Below are 16,514 nucleotides of genomic sequence, written 5' to 3'. Positions count from 1 at the left end.
TGGAAAGGCCTGGTTCTTCGGGCAGTGTTGCAATATTCCTTCTTCTGTCTTAGCTGGGGATTTTATGTAAACAAAAAGAGAACAAGGAAGTTTAAACGAAAGCAAAGAAAATATTCATGGAGAGATCGGTTGGGTGACCTCAACCCCAGCCTTGATGAAGCTCAGCCCCGCCACCGATGGAGCTGTGGGCTTGACCAAGGGTTCAGGTCCTGCATTGCCTGGGACCCTTGTCCTGAATCCATTTCTGGTCCCTTCCCATGGCCAACTTTACATCTAGAGTGGGGTTCTTCACGTCTTAGAATTAGAGTCGGGGAGTCTGTGAACGCAAAGCAAATGAAAGCTTTAGTTTTACTAACCTCTAATTGCAACGTGGTGTTTTCTTCTGTGATGGATGTTGGCCCTCAATCTGAGTAGCACTCGTAGGGCCAGCAACTGTCTCACGGGTAGGAATCCACGTGATGGAGACGCCTTGAAACAGTCTCTGCTGTCATGATCCCCAAATGACAGTAGTTAGAAGGCCTGCCGCTAGAGTCTGTTTTCAAGACGTTAATAAAGATGCACAGCTATTACGCTAACACAAATTTGTTTTAATACTTTGATAATGATATTAATAATACCCAGCGGGCTTCCCTGGTGGCGCAGTGGTTGAGAGTCCGCCTGCCGATGCAGGGGACACGGGTTCGTGCCCCGGTCTGGGAAGATCCCACATGCCGCGGAGCGGATGGGTCCGTGAGCCATGGCCGCTGAGCCTGAGCGTCCGGAGCCTGTGCTCCGCAGCGGAAGAGGCCACAGCAGTGAGAGGCCCGCGTACCGCAAAAAAAAAAAAAAAAAAAAAAAAAAAAAAAAATAATAATAATAATACCTGATTTCCTTCTAATCTTTTAAACTTATCATTGCATTTTAAAATCATTGTTCTGAGAAGGTGTCCGTAGGCTTTACCAGGCTGCTAGAGGGCTCCTTGGCACAAAGAAAATTAACGAGCCCTGCCCTAGAATGTTCTCATTCTAGATCCTGCTCTAGAATGTCCCAAGGGCTTTCAGGCTGATGGGAAACAAGTAGGAAAATGTAAAGTTGAGGCCATAAATAAAATAAGTGCAGGAACAAGCGTGTACTTTTAGACGCATTTCTGTTTGCATTTACCTAATGATTCCTTTTACAGCAAATACAAGCCCTCCAGCTCATTCACGGTGTCAGAAGTAAAAGGTAAGCTGGCCAGTCTTTTCTTATATGACTGCAATACACGGGTTATCTTGGGTTTCCCTGGAATTTCATTCCTCTTAGTTATTGATTTAATGTTTACCATGTCTGCTGATGTTGCTGTTCTCAGCATTGTAAAGAGGTTCCTGAGGAGGTCTATTCTTTAACTAGTTTTTTAAAATATCATAACTTAGGGGGAGTTCCCTGGCAGTCCAGTGGTTAGCACTTGGGGCTTTCACTGCTGTGGCCCAGGTTCAATCTCTGGTTTGGGAATTAAGATCCCGCAAACCGTGGGGCACGGTAAAAAAAAAAATCTGAACTTGGCAATGGACCTAGATAGCTAACCTGAAACACAGGCATGGGTTCCCAGCTGACTGTCACAGAAATACTAATGCCTGGGTCTAGAGTAGCTAATAGGTTGCATAGGGAGTGTCAATTTCTAGTGAGTGATAGTGGCTACCTGGAGCCTTGTTTTGAGAAGGATTCTGAGGCCTCATTCTGGGTTCAGCAGAGCACGGAGCTTGATAGATTAGTAATGTCTGCCATGGACAAGAGGGAAACGTGGGGAAGTCCGTGGCCCATACTTGCTGTCTCTGGCCCAGCTTTTTGTATGGCCTTCGGGATGTTCATTTGGCAGGGTGGCATGCATCCATGGGACAGCATGCTGTAACCAGAATTGGGGTCTGGGTTATAGTTGCCCAGACTGGACACTTGACTGGAATAGCCTCAGGCAGGCGGGCATGCCAGGGTGCCCCACCCAGCACCCTCCCCTGGACCCTCTCCTTGATCCTTGCCCACTGACCCTTTCTTCTTTTGGGAAACCAATTCTTGTCATTTACCCTGGATACAAGAATATCTGGTTAGATATCTTTATAAAAACATATAGCAGCTTTTCCCCCTATTACAAAAATAATGCCTGTTTATTCCAGATAATTTAAAAATACAGAGAATTGTTGGAAAAAAGACCTAAATTCCACCGTTCAGAGATGACTGCTCTGAATATTTTTGTGGACATCTGTAGTGTTTCTTTTCCCTCTGCCTTAAGAGTATGTACATTGGTAATGTATACATTGATATGTTTTTAAAAATTGAAATGGAATTGGTAACCTGATTTTTTGATTTTTTTTTCAAATAATAATATATCAAGAATAGTCTTCTATACCTTTAAGTGGACTTCTAAACCTCAGTTTAATGATTTCCCCAGCATCCCATTGTATAGCAGACCCTTGGTGTAGTAAACCAGTCCCCTTGTTGGATTGCTGCATAGACCCCTGGCCCATCCAAGTGATAGGCTGGACCAAGAGTGGGCCAACTACAACCCTCAAGGCCAAATCCTGTCTGCTGACTGTTTTGTAAATAAAGTTTTAGTGGCACCTGGCCGCACCCATTCCTTTCCACATTGTCTGTGGCTGGTTCCTGCTACGATGGCAGAGCTGAGTGGTTATAACACAGACCGTAGGGCCCACAGAGCTGGAAATGTTTACTCTCTCGCTCTTTAAGGAAGAGTTTGCCGAGCCCTGGACTGGACAAGGACAGGCTGTCAGAGACTACAGGTGGCCAGTGTTAGAACCGCTTTCTTACATCTGTTGTTAAAACACAACATGTGACCTTGAAGGAAAGGGTCACCTGCCCCTTGGGAAGGGTGTGAGCAAAGAGCTCTAGGCTGGGAATCAGAAACATGGACCCTCAACCATGTCCTGTGCAGCCTCAGGAGGTCTCTTAGCTTTTCTGGACCTCAGTTTCCCCATCTGTATCATTAGTATAATACACGCCATGAGGCTCCAGCAGGATAAAGTAGAGGCAGAGGCTTCCAGGTGGAAAAGCACGACGCAACTGAAAAGTTTGCTCGCCCCACAGAGAAACTGTTTAGGGTGATGACACCTTTGACCTGTAAAAACACTTGGGCCTCGGGTTTTATCTCATCCCTAGAGTGCTCCTGGCGGGGGGTGCCAGGAGCACTGGGGCCTGCCACCTGCCGGGGCCTCATCCCAGCTCTCATCCCAGTTCGGGGGCCCAAGGAACCTCTAGGACCCGTTGTCCAGCAGCCTGTTTCACAGGCCAGTAGCCTGAGGCTCAGGCTTGCCCGTGACCTGACCCTTCCCCCTACGTGTTCCTATTCACAGTGCAGGACCTGGACTGCTACACCACCGTGGCCCAGCTCTGCCCATATGAGAAGCCGGGGACCCACTGCCCAAGGTAAGGCTCCCTGGCATCTGGATTGGCAAACATGGGGGCCGAGAGAAGAAGGACCAGGTTGGGTTGCGGTCCCTGCCCGGAGCCACGCACAGCTGAGTTCTAGACGTGGCCCTGGTGTGTGTCCGCCCAGGAAGTCAGTCGCTTTGTGCTCCGAGTCAAGGACCCACTTGGCCTCTCCCTGAGACCACTCGTTCTCAACCCTGGCTGCACATTGGAATTGCCTGAGAGGTATTAAAAGAACAAATCCCAGTCTCCGGGCGTGGCCCAGCAGGACATCCACATCTTTAGAAGCTTCTGGGTGAGCCCCGTGTGTAGCCAGGCCCCAGGGCCCTGCTCTGGGAACTTAACTGAAAAGATGACTTTGCCCTTTTAGATGTCACCTCCACTCGAAGGAGAGAGTATTTGACTTCATTTGCCACCAAGCTCTTCCCAAGCCCCCCAGACAGACCTTGGGACCTGTCATTCTTGGCCTCTTAGATCAGCAGAGAACTGTGGAAGCTGGGTGCCACTGGTCCCCTTGGAATCAGCTCTTTGCTTCTTGTACTTGATCTGTTATGCTTTCTATGGGTCCCTTTAGAACTAGCTCGTTAAAACTCAGCTTTTTGGAGGTATAATTTACACACAACAAAATCCACCTGTTAAAAGTATACAGTTCGATGTGTTTGACAAATGTACACCACGATCCAGGCAGAGAACATTTTCAGCACCCCAGCAGGTTCTCTTGTAGTCCCGCCCCCCTCCCTCCAACTCCCACCCACATCCCTGCCAACCACTGACCTCCTTTCTGTCCGTATAATCGTGCCTTTTCTGGAATCTCATATACATGGAGCTGTCACAGCACGGAGACTTGTGTATCTGGCTTCTTCCACTCTGCACAGTGCTTTGCGATTCCTCTGCGTTGTTGAGTGAATCGGTGATTTGTTTATCCTTTCATGTGGCCAAGTGGCAGGCGTTCCATTCTGTGGATGTACCGCAATCTGTTTGTCTAAGGAGTGGGTTTTCCATGCATCTGCCCAAACCTGAATTGGCTGAGCTTTGGGAGGATGGTGCATCAGAACAAAAGAAGGGGTATCTCCAGCGTACCTGTTAGATCCTGTCAGAAGCCGGGTTATGTAGCTCTGAGATTCCACAAGCTGTGCGGCATGGCCAAAACAAAAACAAAACAGAAACCTAACAGGTGGAGAACCCCGAGGTGTGAGCAGGGAAGAGCCCCGGGAGGGGGCCAGTGAGGGGACCAGATGGGGTTCCTGAATCCTCCCCTTTGCTACTCACAAGCCAGAGGGCTTCCGGCTGCCATTTTGGCTCCTTGGTCCCTGGGCTCCAGCCCATGGTGTACCTGTTCCGGATAAAGACAAAAGACCTTTGTTTAAGTAAAGCTCATGCTCTTTCCTGGTGTGAGATTCCAGTTTGAGGCCCTCTCCTCATCCCCTATGGCAGGGATGTGCTGACTGACACAGCAGTGAGCTGACCCTTCCTGCCCCGGGTTATCAGTGCCCCCTGCCTGGAATATTCTGTGACTCACGGAGGTGAAGGCCTCCACCCTTTCCTCCCCTACACAGGGAAGTGGCCTTCCAAAAAATCTATTGATCGTAATCTCCATAATGTAGCCACAGTATGAACCAGCCAACATCCAAGAATGGGAGGAACAACCCCTTACAATCCCATACTCCCCTCTCTTAGATTTGTATTTCCTTTCACCTTGCTGTTTGTACATGTCTTGTCGTATGGCTTTTTTTTTCCATAAAGATATTCCATTTTATTAATAAGTGACTGGTCAGAAAAAAGAAACAGAAAGCATGCATTACTAAGGTACACTGAGTAAACCAGCAATTTTAATCAAGTAATCAACCAGCAAATGACCCAAAAACCTTTAATTCCTTTCATTTTAGTTACAGTTTTTAAAATTTTTATTTATTTATTAAAAAAATTTTATTGGAGTATAGTTGATTTACAGCGTTGTGTTAGTTTCAGGTGTACAGCTAAGTGAATCAGTTATACATATATATATATATATATATCCACTCTTTTTTAGATTCTATTCCATACAGGCCATCACAGAGTATTGAGTAGAGTTCCCTGTGCTATACAGTAGATCCTTATTAGTTATCTATTTTATATATAGTAGTGTATATATGTTGATCCCAATCTCCCAATTTATGCCTCCCCATATGGGGTTTTAAAATTCTATATGCACTTTTAAGGAAGAATATCTTTTTATCACTGCTAGGGTAGGAGAGGCGTATTTTTTTCTTAAAGAGTAAACCGTGTGGTAGTTGCCTTTCACCTAAGTACTTAAATCTTGACGTTCAAATAAAGAGGGCCAGCTGCTTTTCTCAAGAAATTTTGTTTTCTGCTGATTATAACCATCCCCTAAATGCTTCTTGTTTTCCAGAGTTCATTGTCCGGCGCACTGCAAAGATGAGCCATCCTACTGGGCTCCCGTGCTCGGAACCAACATCTATGCAGACGTGAGTATTCTGGCCTTTTCAGCTGCCACCCCACAAAAACCACATTCCAAGGTCTGGACACCAGAAACTTGAGATCCCATTCCTGTGTCTCTAACTAAATTTAGATCACTCATTTTTGCTACCATTGCCCTAGTTTCTCCATTTACAGAAGTCTTTGAACTTCCACCAATGTGTGCTAATGAATAGACACAGGTATACCTCCTCGTACACAGGTGGCTTCAGAGTTTGGTAAATTGAATTCTGCTTCTCTACTGACATGCTTTTTTCATGTGAAGCCTTCCGTGCATCACACACTTCATTCCCCCAGATATTTAATAACCTTTCTGGCTCTCCTGATGCATTTATAGCTATTCATCCACTCTACTCACTGCGTTTCTTTGTGGCTGTGTACACACTGAGCTAAGAGCACATGGAAGAAAATACAAACTACCTCCAATTTACTACTTGTCAAGAACCACTCTTATTATATTGGAGTCTTTTCTTCCATTTTTCCCTCCTAACTTTAGCAAGGAAGCTTTAGCCTGATTTTTCTTTTTCTTTTCCTTTTTTAAAATTTGTATTGAAGTATAGTTGATTTACAGTGTTATGTTAATTTCTACTGTACAGCAGAATGACTCAGTTACACATATATATTTTCATATTCTTTTCCATTATGGTTTTTCACAGGATATTGAATATAGTTCCCTGTGCTATACCGTGGGACCTTGTTGTTTATCCATCCTATATATAATAATTTAGTTATAGCATAGGCTGATGTTCCTGAAGTGAATCCTACAGAAAGCAGTCTGCTCCCTCCGGTGGTCCAGGCTTTAGGGACATGGTGACCCAGAAGATGTGACTGTGGTCACAGTTCTGACCAACAGACTATTTGATCTTTTTTTGTTTTTTTTTTTGCGGTACGCGGGCCTCTCACTGTTGTGGTCTCTCCCGTTGCGGAGCACAGGCTCCGGACGCACAGCCTCAGCGGCCATGGCTCACGGGCCCAGCCGCTCCGCGGCATGTGGGGTCTTCCCAGACCGGGGCACGAACCCGTGTCCCCTGCGTTGGCAGGCGGACTCCCACCCACTGCGCCACCAGGGAAGCCCTATTTGATCTTCTTGACAAGTTGTTTATCTCTCTGTAGAATGAGCCAGAGCTGGGATTTTCAGTCCAGGAAATCTTCTAGATTTAAAAGTCCATGATGAGATCAGCATCGCTCATCCCCAGCTGACTTTTTTTTTTTTTTTTTTTTTTTGCGGTACACGGGCCTCTCACTGTTGTGGCCTCTCCCGTTGCGGAGCACAGGCTCCGGACGCACCCGCTCAGCGGCCACGGCTCACGGGTCCAGCCGCTCCATGGCATGTGGGATCTTGCCAGACCGGGGCATGAACCCGTGTCCCCTGCGTTGGCAGGCGGACTCTCAACCACTGCGCCACCAGGGAAGCCCCATTTGATCTTATCGCCAAGTCGTTTATCTCTCTGTAGAATGAGCCAGAGCTGGGATTTTCTAGTCCAGGAAACCTTCTAGATTTAAAAGTCCATGATGAGATCAGCATCGCTCATCCCCAGCTGACATTTTTGCTCAGCCTTCAGTTTTACTGTTCTCCCTCACCCACGACCATCACCTTCACCCCCATCTGCCTTCATTTATTCTGGATTCCTGTAAACGTGAGCTCACTGAGTTCTGCAAAGTCAAAGCAACCTTTGTGGCTACCTGCCCCCCACTCCCATCTTTTTTTCTTTCCCGATTAAATAAGTTTTTTTTTCTCCTTGAAAGCTGCTAATTCAAAATTGAGTTCTAAAAGTTTAATGAAGGAGTAAAATAATGTATATCAATTGTTATAGTAAATGTTTGAGCCCAAATCTGCTACTAAAAGACAGCATCTTCGATTTTCAAGTGCTTGAAGTATAAAGGGATGAGCAAAATGATTCCAGCAAAATACAAAAAAACAGACAGATAAAGCAGGAGTGGCAATATTGCTATCGGAGGAAGTGGAATTTAAAGTTAAACTTACTGAACGGGACAAGACAATTCGTAATGCAGTGGCACAAAAGGTACAATTTATGAAGATATGAAAATCAAATGTGTCTGCTCCAAACAGTGTAGCAGCTAAACGTATAAAGAAAAAAAGAAGAAAAAGAAAAGAGAAAAAGAAAAAAAATTTTAGAAATACAAGGAGAACTTGATGAAAATTTAGTAATATTATAAGGCTACTTTTTACTATATCTTAGGCTCTTAAAAAACACCATCTCGGGCTTCCCTGGTGGCGCAGTGGTTGAGAGTCCGCCTGCCGATGCAGCGGACATGGGTTCGTGCCCCGGTCCGGGAAGATCCCACATGCCGTGGAGCGGCTGGGCCCGTGAGCCATGGCCGCTGAGCCTGCGCCTCCGGAGCCTGTGCTCTGCAACGGGAGAGGCCACAACAGTGAGAGGCCCGCGTACCCAAACAAAACAAAACAAAACAAAACACCATCTCTAGGTATTGTTATCCCCATCTTACAGAGAAGGAAAGTGAGGCTCAGAATAACCTGCCCCAAATCACACAGCTAGTACATGGCAAAGGCGAGATGCAAATGAGGGTGTAGTTTGCCTTAGGGTCTGTTCTTTCCCTACCCTGTTCTGCCTTGTTTGAATGCACCCACACTCATAAATACACAGGTGTGAACAGGCCTGTTTGTGAAAACCTGTATACAGTCTCTTACTTCTTCACTAGGGTTTTGAGCTTTTGGAAGCACTGTGCTCATGACAGGGCTTGGCACACAATAATTGTTCTATTCATGTTTGTTGAAAGAATAAATCAGCAAAAATACTACAGTAGTCAGTAGTCAGTGCTTAAACAGCTCTTCAGAGAATAAAAGAAGGAAGGAAGAAAGGGAGAAAGAGAAAGTTACCTCCATTTCAGAGGTTCTTTTCTGGCCTTGGTTTCTAGGTCACTCTGTATTCTGGGAAATGATGATGCCTTTTGGAAAATGTCTGTTTAGCTGAGAGATTTATTTTGGGAGAGTTGTCTCCAGACCTTCGAAGGGCCTAATAGCGCCTGCAGTTCCCGCCTGCTCCCCCGGAGTGCATTAGCTGGCAGGGCCCGTACTTTGTGGTGAGCTGCAGGCAGGAGAAGCAGCAGGGTGTAGCCTACGAACGAAGTCTGGGTCAGAAGATGCAAACTGAAGCCCCAGCTGTGACATTTACCAGTCGTGGGATGGTGGACAGGCCTTTCCCTGCTCTGAACCTGAGTTTTCTTATCTGTCCTATCTCCCTCCGTGGCTGGATAAATTCTCACACTCGTGCATACATCAGAATCCCCCAGAGGGCTGTTCAAACAGTTCCGGGTCCCACCCCACGCGTTTCCGACTCACGGGGTCTGGGGTAGAGCCAGAGAATCTGCATTTCCAACGAGTTCCCAGGTGACGCTGATGTTGCTGGTCTGGGACTACACGTTGAGGACCATGGGTTAGAGATGACAGTCCCTTGAGAATTTTCGATAATGGTGATGGTGATGTTGATGATTATGGTGATATTTGTCTTATTAACTAACATCTATTGAGCACTTACTGTGTGCAAGCCTGCATTTAGCCCTTGATCTTACTTAATCGTCTCGATAGGCCCTCTTAGGTTCTTACTGACCCCTGTAGAGTAGTATGCAGCTTGCTGGCTCTGGGTGGCAGTCGCAGCTCTGCTGTTTGCTAGCCCAGTGATTTGGGGCAAGTCAATTAACCCCTGTTAAGAGGGAATAATAATAATAATAATAAATACCTACCTTGTAGGTTATTGGGAGATTGCCATATCAATCATGTGAAACACCTAGAACTGGGCCCACCGTGGTTAATGCTCAGAAGGGTTACCAATGATGATCCTCACTTTATTAATTAATTAATTTTCTTTTTGGCTGTGTTGGGTCTTCGTTGCTGCGCGCGGGCTTTTTCTCTAGTTGTGGCGAGCAGGGGCTACTCTTCGTTGCGGTGCACGGGCTTCTCACTGCGGTGGCTTCCCTTGTGGCGGAGCACGGGTTCTAGGTGCGCGGACTTCAGTAGTTATGGCACGTGGGCTCAGTAATTGTGGCTCACGGGCTCTAGAGCGCAGGCTCAGTAGTTGTGGCACACGGGCTTAGTTGCTCCGCGGCATGTGTGATCTTCCCGGACCAGGGCTTGAACCCGTGTCCCCTGCACTGGCAGGCAGATTCTTAACCACTGCGTCACCAGGGAAGCCCCTGATCCTCACTTTATACTGAGAAAATAGAGGCTCTGGGGGTTAAAATAGGTCATCCAAGACCACACAGACAACACGTGGTGGGGACAGGGTTGCTGAGACCAGATCTTTGTTGATAGTGGTTGTTGATAAATATTCAGATATCGGTGTTGCCTTGGGTCCTGAGGAGAGCAAGCAGATAACTTGTACCTCTGGGGAAGAAGCAGGAGAGGAGAGGGGTGGGAAGAGGTAGGGGGAAAGGGGAGGAAAGGGTTTGTCCAGCATCAGCGGTGGAAGACGCGTGCAGTGATCGCTGGGCCCGTGCAGGGCGGAGGACCAGGCTGTGCGTGTGTGGTTTCCGTTCCCACGGCTTGATGTTATCATGGGAAACTCCTGTGCCTCTCGTGCCCAGAAATCCTCCGGGGACGGGGCAAAGGACTGTCACAGAGGCCACAACACCAAAGCGCCCACCTCCTGGCAGCTACCATCAGAGGATTTGCCTCCCCAGGCAGGCCCTGGGGCTGGTAACTCAGAGGGTGAGCAATACTGAGGGAGACAGAAAAAAATCCCAGCTCTGCCTGCCGGTGAGAAGCCCCACCCACGCTCGCTTCCACAGCTCAGCCCCGCTCGCAGCGAACTTCGAAGGATTCCACAATGATCATTTCATTTCCGAAGTCTCCCTGCCTCTCTTTTAGATGGTGGCAGATTTATTGCTGCTTAATCTTTTGGGGGCACAAACCCTTCTGAGAACTGAAAAGCTGTGGATCCTTCCTCCAGGGGGATAAAAAGGCTTCCTTGTGCTGACAGGGTTGACCAACCATCCCAGTTTGCCTGAGATGCGGGGTTTCCTGGGCTCGGTGCTAAAACCTTGAAAGTTCTTGCTGACCCTGTAGGTCCACAGAGTTATGCCTGTAGCCTCAGGGCCTCACAGACCACCCCCCGCCCAAGAGTCCACTTCAGGCTAAGGAACCGTGCCCTCATCCATTTAATTTATTTACTGAAGACAAGACATGTTTGTGCGGGGTTAGAAAAACTGGCCTTCAGTTACTCAAGTCAATTAGTGGTGGAAACCAAGAAATCCAATTCTCCTGTCTTTAGCATGAGGGGGCCTTTCAACTCTGAGACTCTCCGCCTTTTAACAGCAGTATTAACTTCCCAGGGAGCAGGCAGGGCGGGGCCTTCTGCTGTGAGCGTTTTTTCCTTCTTCTGCAAAACCAGTAACTTGTCTGGAATGACCTGGATTTTGAAGGGACGTGGCAGGAGCTGACAGTCTGGAAGGCTGTTGGGTCTTTCCCATGCTGCTTCTGTCTGCCTCTGACCCTCTCACCTCCCACCTCCCTCTTGTAAGGACCCCCTTAGATTCCACTGGGCCCACTTGGGTAATCCAGGATCCTCTCCCATTTCAAGGTCCTTAACTTAGTCACATCTGCAAAGTCCTTGTGCCATGTCAGGTCACACATCCACAGGTTCCAGGGATGAGGATGGGCATTTTGGGGGCCTTTATTCTGCCAACCGTAGAAGCACAGACTTTGCCGTCCGCCACATCTCATTTGGAATCACTGCCAAACCATGAACTGTCCGCAGGGCGTTGGCAGCGTCATCTAATCTTGCTGAGCCTGTGCTTTCTGGCCTGTAAAGTGGGAATAACAGTAGTCACCCATGTCATTGGAAGATTAAATGAGATGACAAACAAAAGGCAGCCCAGGCTGGTATTTAATAAGCTCAGAGTCGACGATAGCTCCACTTAGCATGAAGGAGGCTGTGCACCCCACAGATGGATTAGCTCCACTCATGTCTGCAGCCCTGGCTGCACCTGACCATCACCCAGCAAGTGTTTAAAACACTCAGTCTCAGGCTTCACCCCAGAGCAATTGAATCTGGGGGTGGGAGGGATGGGAAGGGCGGGGACCTGGGCATCATCTTCACGTAAAGATGCTGCAGGTGGCTCTGAGCTGCAGTGAGGGTGGGGACTCACTGCCAAGGCCAGTGTCAGGTTCCAGCACAGGCCAGACGCAACGACCGTGGAAGAGGCAGGAGGGTGCTACCCACCTGGTTCTTAACCTTGAGTGTGTGTCAGGGTCACCTGGCCCTCACCTGGGGAGGTTCTGAGTCAGTAGCTCAGGGTGAGGCCCAGGAGCCTGCATCTTTAGCAGGTACCAGCCATCCCACCCCTGAATGAATTTCCCCAACTTTGGGAAATGTTGATTAGTTACTCTCAGACAGTCCAATCTGAGGACCATTTTTCTATTGGATAAGTGAAGACCCTAAAGAAAGTTTAACTTGACAATTTTGTTACCCAGGAATTAGATGATTTGATGACTTTAGAAAACAACACATCCTACCCTTGCTTGAAAACCCAGTGGCTCCTCTGGCACCTGGAATGAACCCAGACCCCACCCTGTGGCCCTCACAGACCCACGTGACTGGCCCCTTCTCACCTCTCCCCCTCTCCTGCCACATTCTGCTGGACTCACTGTATTCCAGCCACCCTGTCCCTCCTTCTGTACTTTGGACATGGCAAGTTCATTCCCACCCCAGGGCCTTTGCACGAGCTGCTCCGTCTGCCTGGGACACTCTGCCCAGAGATATTCCCATGGCTGTGGCTGGTTCCCATGTTGTCACTCTGATCTGAGCTCAAATGTCACATCAAGAGCAGTCTTCCCTTGTTAACCGTTCTAAAAAGAGTTCCCTCCACCAGCCATTTTATCTCATGATCTGGTTTTGTTTTCTTCATAGCCTGAGTCCCTTGTTTGTGTTTGTCCATCTCCCTTGACTCCATGAAGGCAGAGTCTTTATTTTGTTCCCTGCTGAATCCTCCTATATCCAGTACAGTGCCCGGCACATAGTAGGTGCTCAGAAAATATTTGTTGATAAAATGAACAAATGAATGAATGGATGGATGAGGCCAGGTCTCCCTGGAGAGACCACTGAGGAATCCAGGTAGCCATGGTTACTTCCTAGGCCGTGGTTACTTCCTAGGCCGTGGTTACTTCCTAGGGGTTCCTTGGCCACCGGCCAGGAGGCCAAGTAACCGTTGACCCCAGCAGGGCTTCTTCACCCGAGCACCTGACCTTGACACTGATCACACCTCTTCCTGGGCTTTCAGACTTCAAGCATCTGTAAGACCGCCGTGCATGCAGGAGTCATCAGGAACAAGAGCGGGGGTTACGTGGACGTGATGCCCGTTGATAAAAAGAAGACCTACGTGGGCTCTCTCAGGAACGGAGTTCAGTCTGAAAGGTAGGGCTGCGTCCACGGACCCTCGACACCCAAGACCAGTGAGGGGCGTTGGAGGAGGGCCAAAGACAGTGCCCTTTAAAATATCAGAACACCCAGGACAAGCCTGTCTTTCTCTTTTCTCTTCCTTTCTTTTTTCACAATAAGAACTTTTCTCTATGACCAGCACATGTTTTGTAGACAATTTAGAGGCATCAGATAAGCCCAAAGGAAAACAACCATCTGTTACCTCTCACCTGGGAGAGTTGCTGAGATTTTTGTTGTGTGTCCCAAAAAAGGGTCTTTTTTCTATATGTGTGTGTGCGTCCCCCTGCCCACGTTCCCAACAAAACAGTGGGATCAAATTATAGTCACACAGTGGTTATGTATAGCTACATCAGAATGTAGTTGCATTTCGTTACATAAATAAGAGCCGAGTCTGGAGTGCAACAGACCTAGGCTCTGCTTCTTACCAGCTTTGTGACCTTGAGCAGGGCACCGGAGCCTCCCTTTCCTCGCCTGTGACATGGGGATAACCATAGTCTCCACTTTAGGGGGCTATTGGGAAGCTTGATGGAAATGTTGTCTAGCTCTTTTTTATTTGTTTGTTTGTTTGTTTGTTTGTTTATGGCTGCGTTGGGTCTTTGCTGCTGCACGGGCTTTCTCTAGTTGCGGTGAGCGAGGGTTACTCTTCCTTGCGGCGCACGGGCTTCTCATTGCGGTGGCTTCTCTTGTTGCGGAACACGGGCTCTAGGCACGTGGGCTTCAGTAGTTGTGGCATGCGGGCTCAGTAGTTGTGGCTCACGGGCTCTGGAGCACAGGCTCAGTAGTTGTGGCGCACGGGCTAAGGTGCTCCGTGGCATGTGGGATCTTCCTGGACCAGGGCCCGAACCCATGTTCCTTGCATTGGCAGGCGGATTCTTAACCACTGTGCCACCAGGGAAGTACCCCGCCTAGCTCTTCTTGCCAGGACACCAGTCACGTTGGATTGGGGCCCACGCTAATGACCGCATTTTAATTTAATCACCTCTTTGAAGTCACTGTCTCCCAAGTACAGTCATATTCAGAGGGTACCGGGGACTAGGACTTCAACAGATAAACTTGGGGGGGCCACAGTTCACCCATACCAGAGGGGAATGCTGAAGATTTTATATTTGAGGGACCGCTTTAGAAAAGGAATGTAAAATCAAGAATACAAAATTTGTCGGGTCCCTTGAAGCCTGGGCTTTCACGGCTCCAGGGAACTTCTCGGCTGTCCCCACCCTCCCAGCCTCCTGGGGCGCTTTGAGCCTCAGGATGGTGCTTCCCAGGTGTGGGAAGACCCTGCAAAATCAAGTGACACAGAATCCCAGGGTTCTGAGCTAGAGTTAAGAGCTTCTGCATTTTCTCCTTCAAAGTTTGCAACCTCTGTTTGGGAAAAGCGTAATGAAGGGAAATTCCATTGATTTAATGGGAGGGAAATGAAGCAGCTGATTAGGTGGAATTTCCTGGCCAGGCTGGAAAGAAATCCCAGGACACCAATCTCTTGAGCTCTTTGTGCCCCTTTAAGAGAAACTGTCTTGGTGAGAAGCTGGTAGGCTGGGCTTTGTTTTCTATTCCCACCTTAGAGAGAGAAGACCCCAGCAGCTGCCACCCCCATCCCAGGGCTGGGACACAGGTGGGTGTCTGGGGAGGGTTAGGGACTGAGAGGGGCTCCCCGAAAGTGTCTTCTTCCCCACTGTTAACTCCCCCGCCACCTGTAGTTCTCTCTGCCCAAAGGACCCGCCCAAATTGCGCTGTCATTATAAGTAGAGTGGCCCCTTGGTATCTGCGGGGCTTTGGTTCCAGGATCCCCCAAAGATACCCCAATCTGCAGATGCTCAGGTCCTTATATACAGTGTCAGAGTACAGGAGGCTGTCTGCATCCACGGACTCCACAGCCGCAGATGACTGAATCGTGGGTGCGCGGATGCCGAGCCCGCGGATACGGAAGGCCGACTGTATCTTCTTCCAGGCAGCCTTTGCCAGGCCCCAAGGTGGCTGATGCCCACCGCACTATTCAGAAAAGTTTTAGTGAGTGGAGATTCTGCTCCCTTCCTTCTCGAACCCTTTCCCCCTGAGTAGGTCCTGCGTGCTGAAATCTGTGGTGATGTCTGGGTGAGTTTCCCAAGCTTTGGAGGGGAAAATGATAGCACCTACCCCCTGGGGTGGTGGTAAAACAGTGGGTCTCCAAGTGGCTCCCAGGCCAGCAGCATCCAGATCAATGGGGGCTTGCTAGAAAAGCACATTCTGTGGCCCACCTCAGACAGACCCTCGGGGAACGGGCTGGGCAGTCTGCATGGATCTGCCCTCTGGGAGTCCTGATGCCCACTGGAGGGTGAGAGCCGCTGCTGTGAGGGTGATGCAAGGGTGACCATGTCCCTGGCACACAGTCGGCACTGTCCATGATTCTGAGAGTTTGTGATGAAGAGTCATTGATTTACTACGTATTCAGGGTGGCCTGGACCGGTGCTAGGATCCGTGGGCACCAGGATGATGGAGTCCGCCCTGCATGTACAGAGGGAAGAGGCCAGGCCAGGAGGGCACACAGCGTCCGATGGCGTTTGCAAGCCCGCTGTGCTGCTCACCAGCTGGGTGTCCTTGGGCAGGCAGTCTCCCCACGCTTCAGTCCCTCCTCTGTCAGTGGCTACTGTGAGGATTAAATGAGACAGTATGTGCAAAGCACTCCCGCAGTGGCTCTGAGTAAGTGTCCGATAGATCCGCTGGCCTCGTTGCTATGACATAACCTCTAAGGCCTGTTGCAAACCTCAAGACGCTATGTTCTTTTCATGTAGGGGCAACTAACTCGATTGTAGGAAATAACCTACATGGATTATCTTCTGGACAAGGGCAAAAGCATCCTACAGGAATTATTTTTTTGCCCTGGCATCCATCCTTTCCACCTGCACTCACCCATCAGGTGGCATATGCGTGGTGAGCCGTTACGATGTCCCAGGCACTGGGACCTAGCAGGGAACACACAGGCTGATCTCTGCCCTGGTGGGGCTTATCATCTAGTTGGGGGACAGACCATGCAGAAATGACAACATCAGTAGCAGGGCACAGGCATCATGGCTATGGAGGGAGGTACCAGGGAGCTGAGTACACCAAGCGGTGCCCCATCTTACTCTCTGGAGGTGCCTCCCTGGCGACGTGGCTCCTACAGAGACATCTGAATGCCCCAGGCAGGGCCATGCCCCATCCTCCCCTTGTTTAGATGGGACCTCAGTGGCCCTCTGCATAGAGACGAGGGCTGAG

The 16,514-nt window shown here is 48.9% G+C and overlaps 1 protein-coding gene across 1 annotated transcript in view; it reads left to right on the top strand.

Moving 5' to 3' along the window:
* CRISPLD2 (cysteine rich secretory protein LCCL domain containing 2) overlaps positions 1-16,514 on the top strand; it is a 66,429-nt gene that overhangs the window by 40,838 nt on the left and 9,077 nt on the right. Inside the window, exons 11-14 of the mRNA XM_082607685.1 lie at positions 1,160-1,203; positions 3,321-3,393; positions 5,786-5,861; positions 13,129-13,262. Coding sequence (XP_082463811.1) covers positions 1,160-1,203; positions 3,321-3,393; positions 5,786-5,861; positions 13,129-13,262 — 327 coding nt within the window. The remainder of the gene's footprint in view (positions 1-1,159; positions 1,204-3,320; positions 3,394-5,785; positions 5,862-13,128; positions 13,263-16,514) is intronic.

This window comes from Mesoplodon mirus, assembly GCF_964341445.2.
Source record: "Mesoplodon mirus genome assembly, chromosome: 19".
NCBI lineage: Eukaryota > Metazoa > Chordata > Mammalia > Artiodactyla > Ziphiidae > Mesoplodon > Mesoplodon mirus.
Note: the sequence above shows the minus strand (reverse complement) of the source record. Positions and strands in the feature narration are given on the sequence as shown.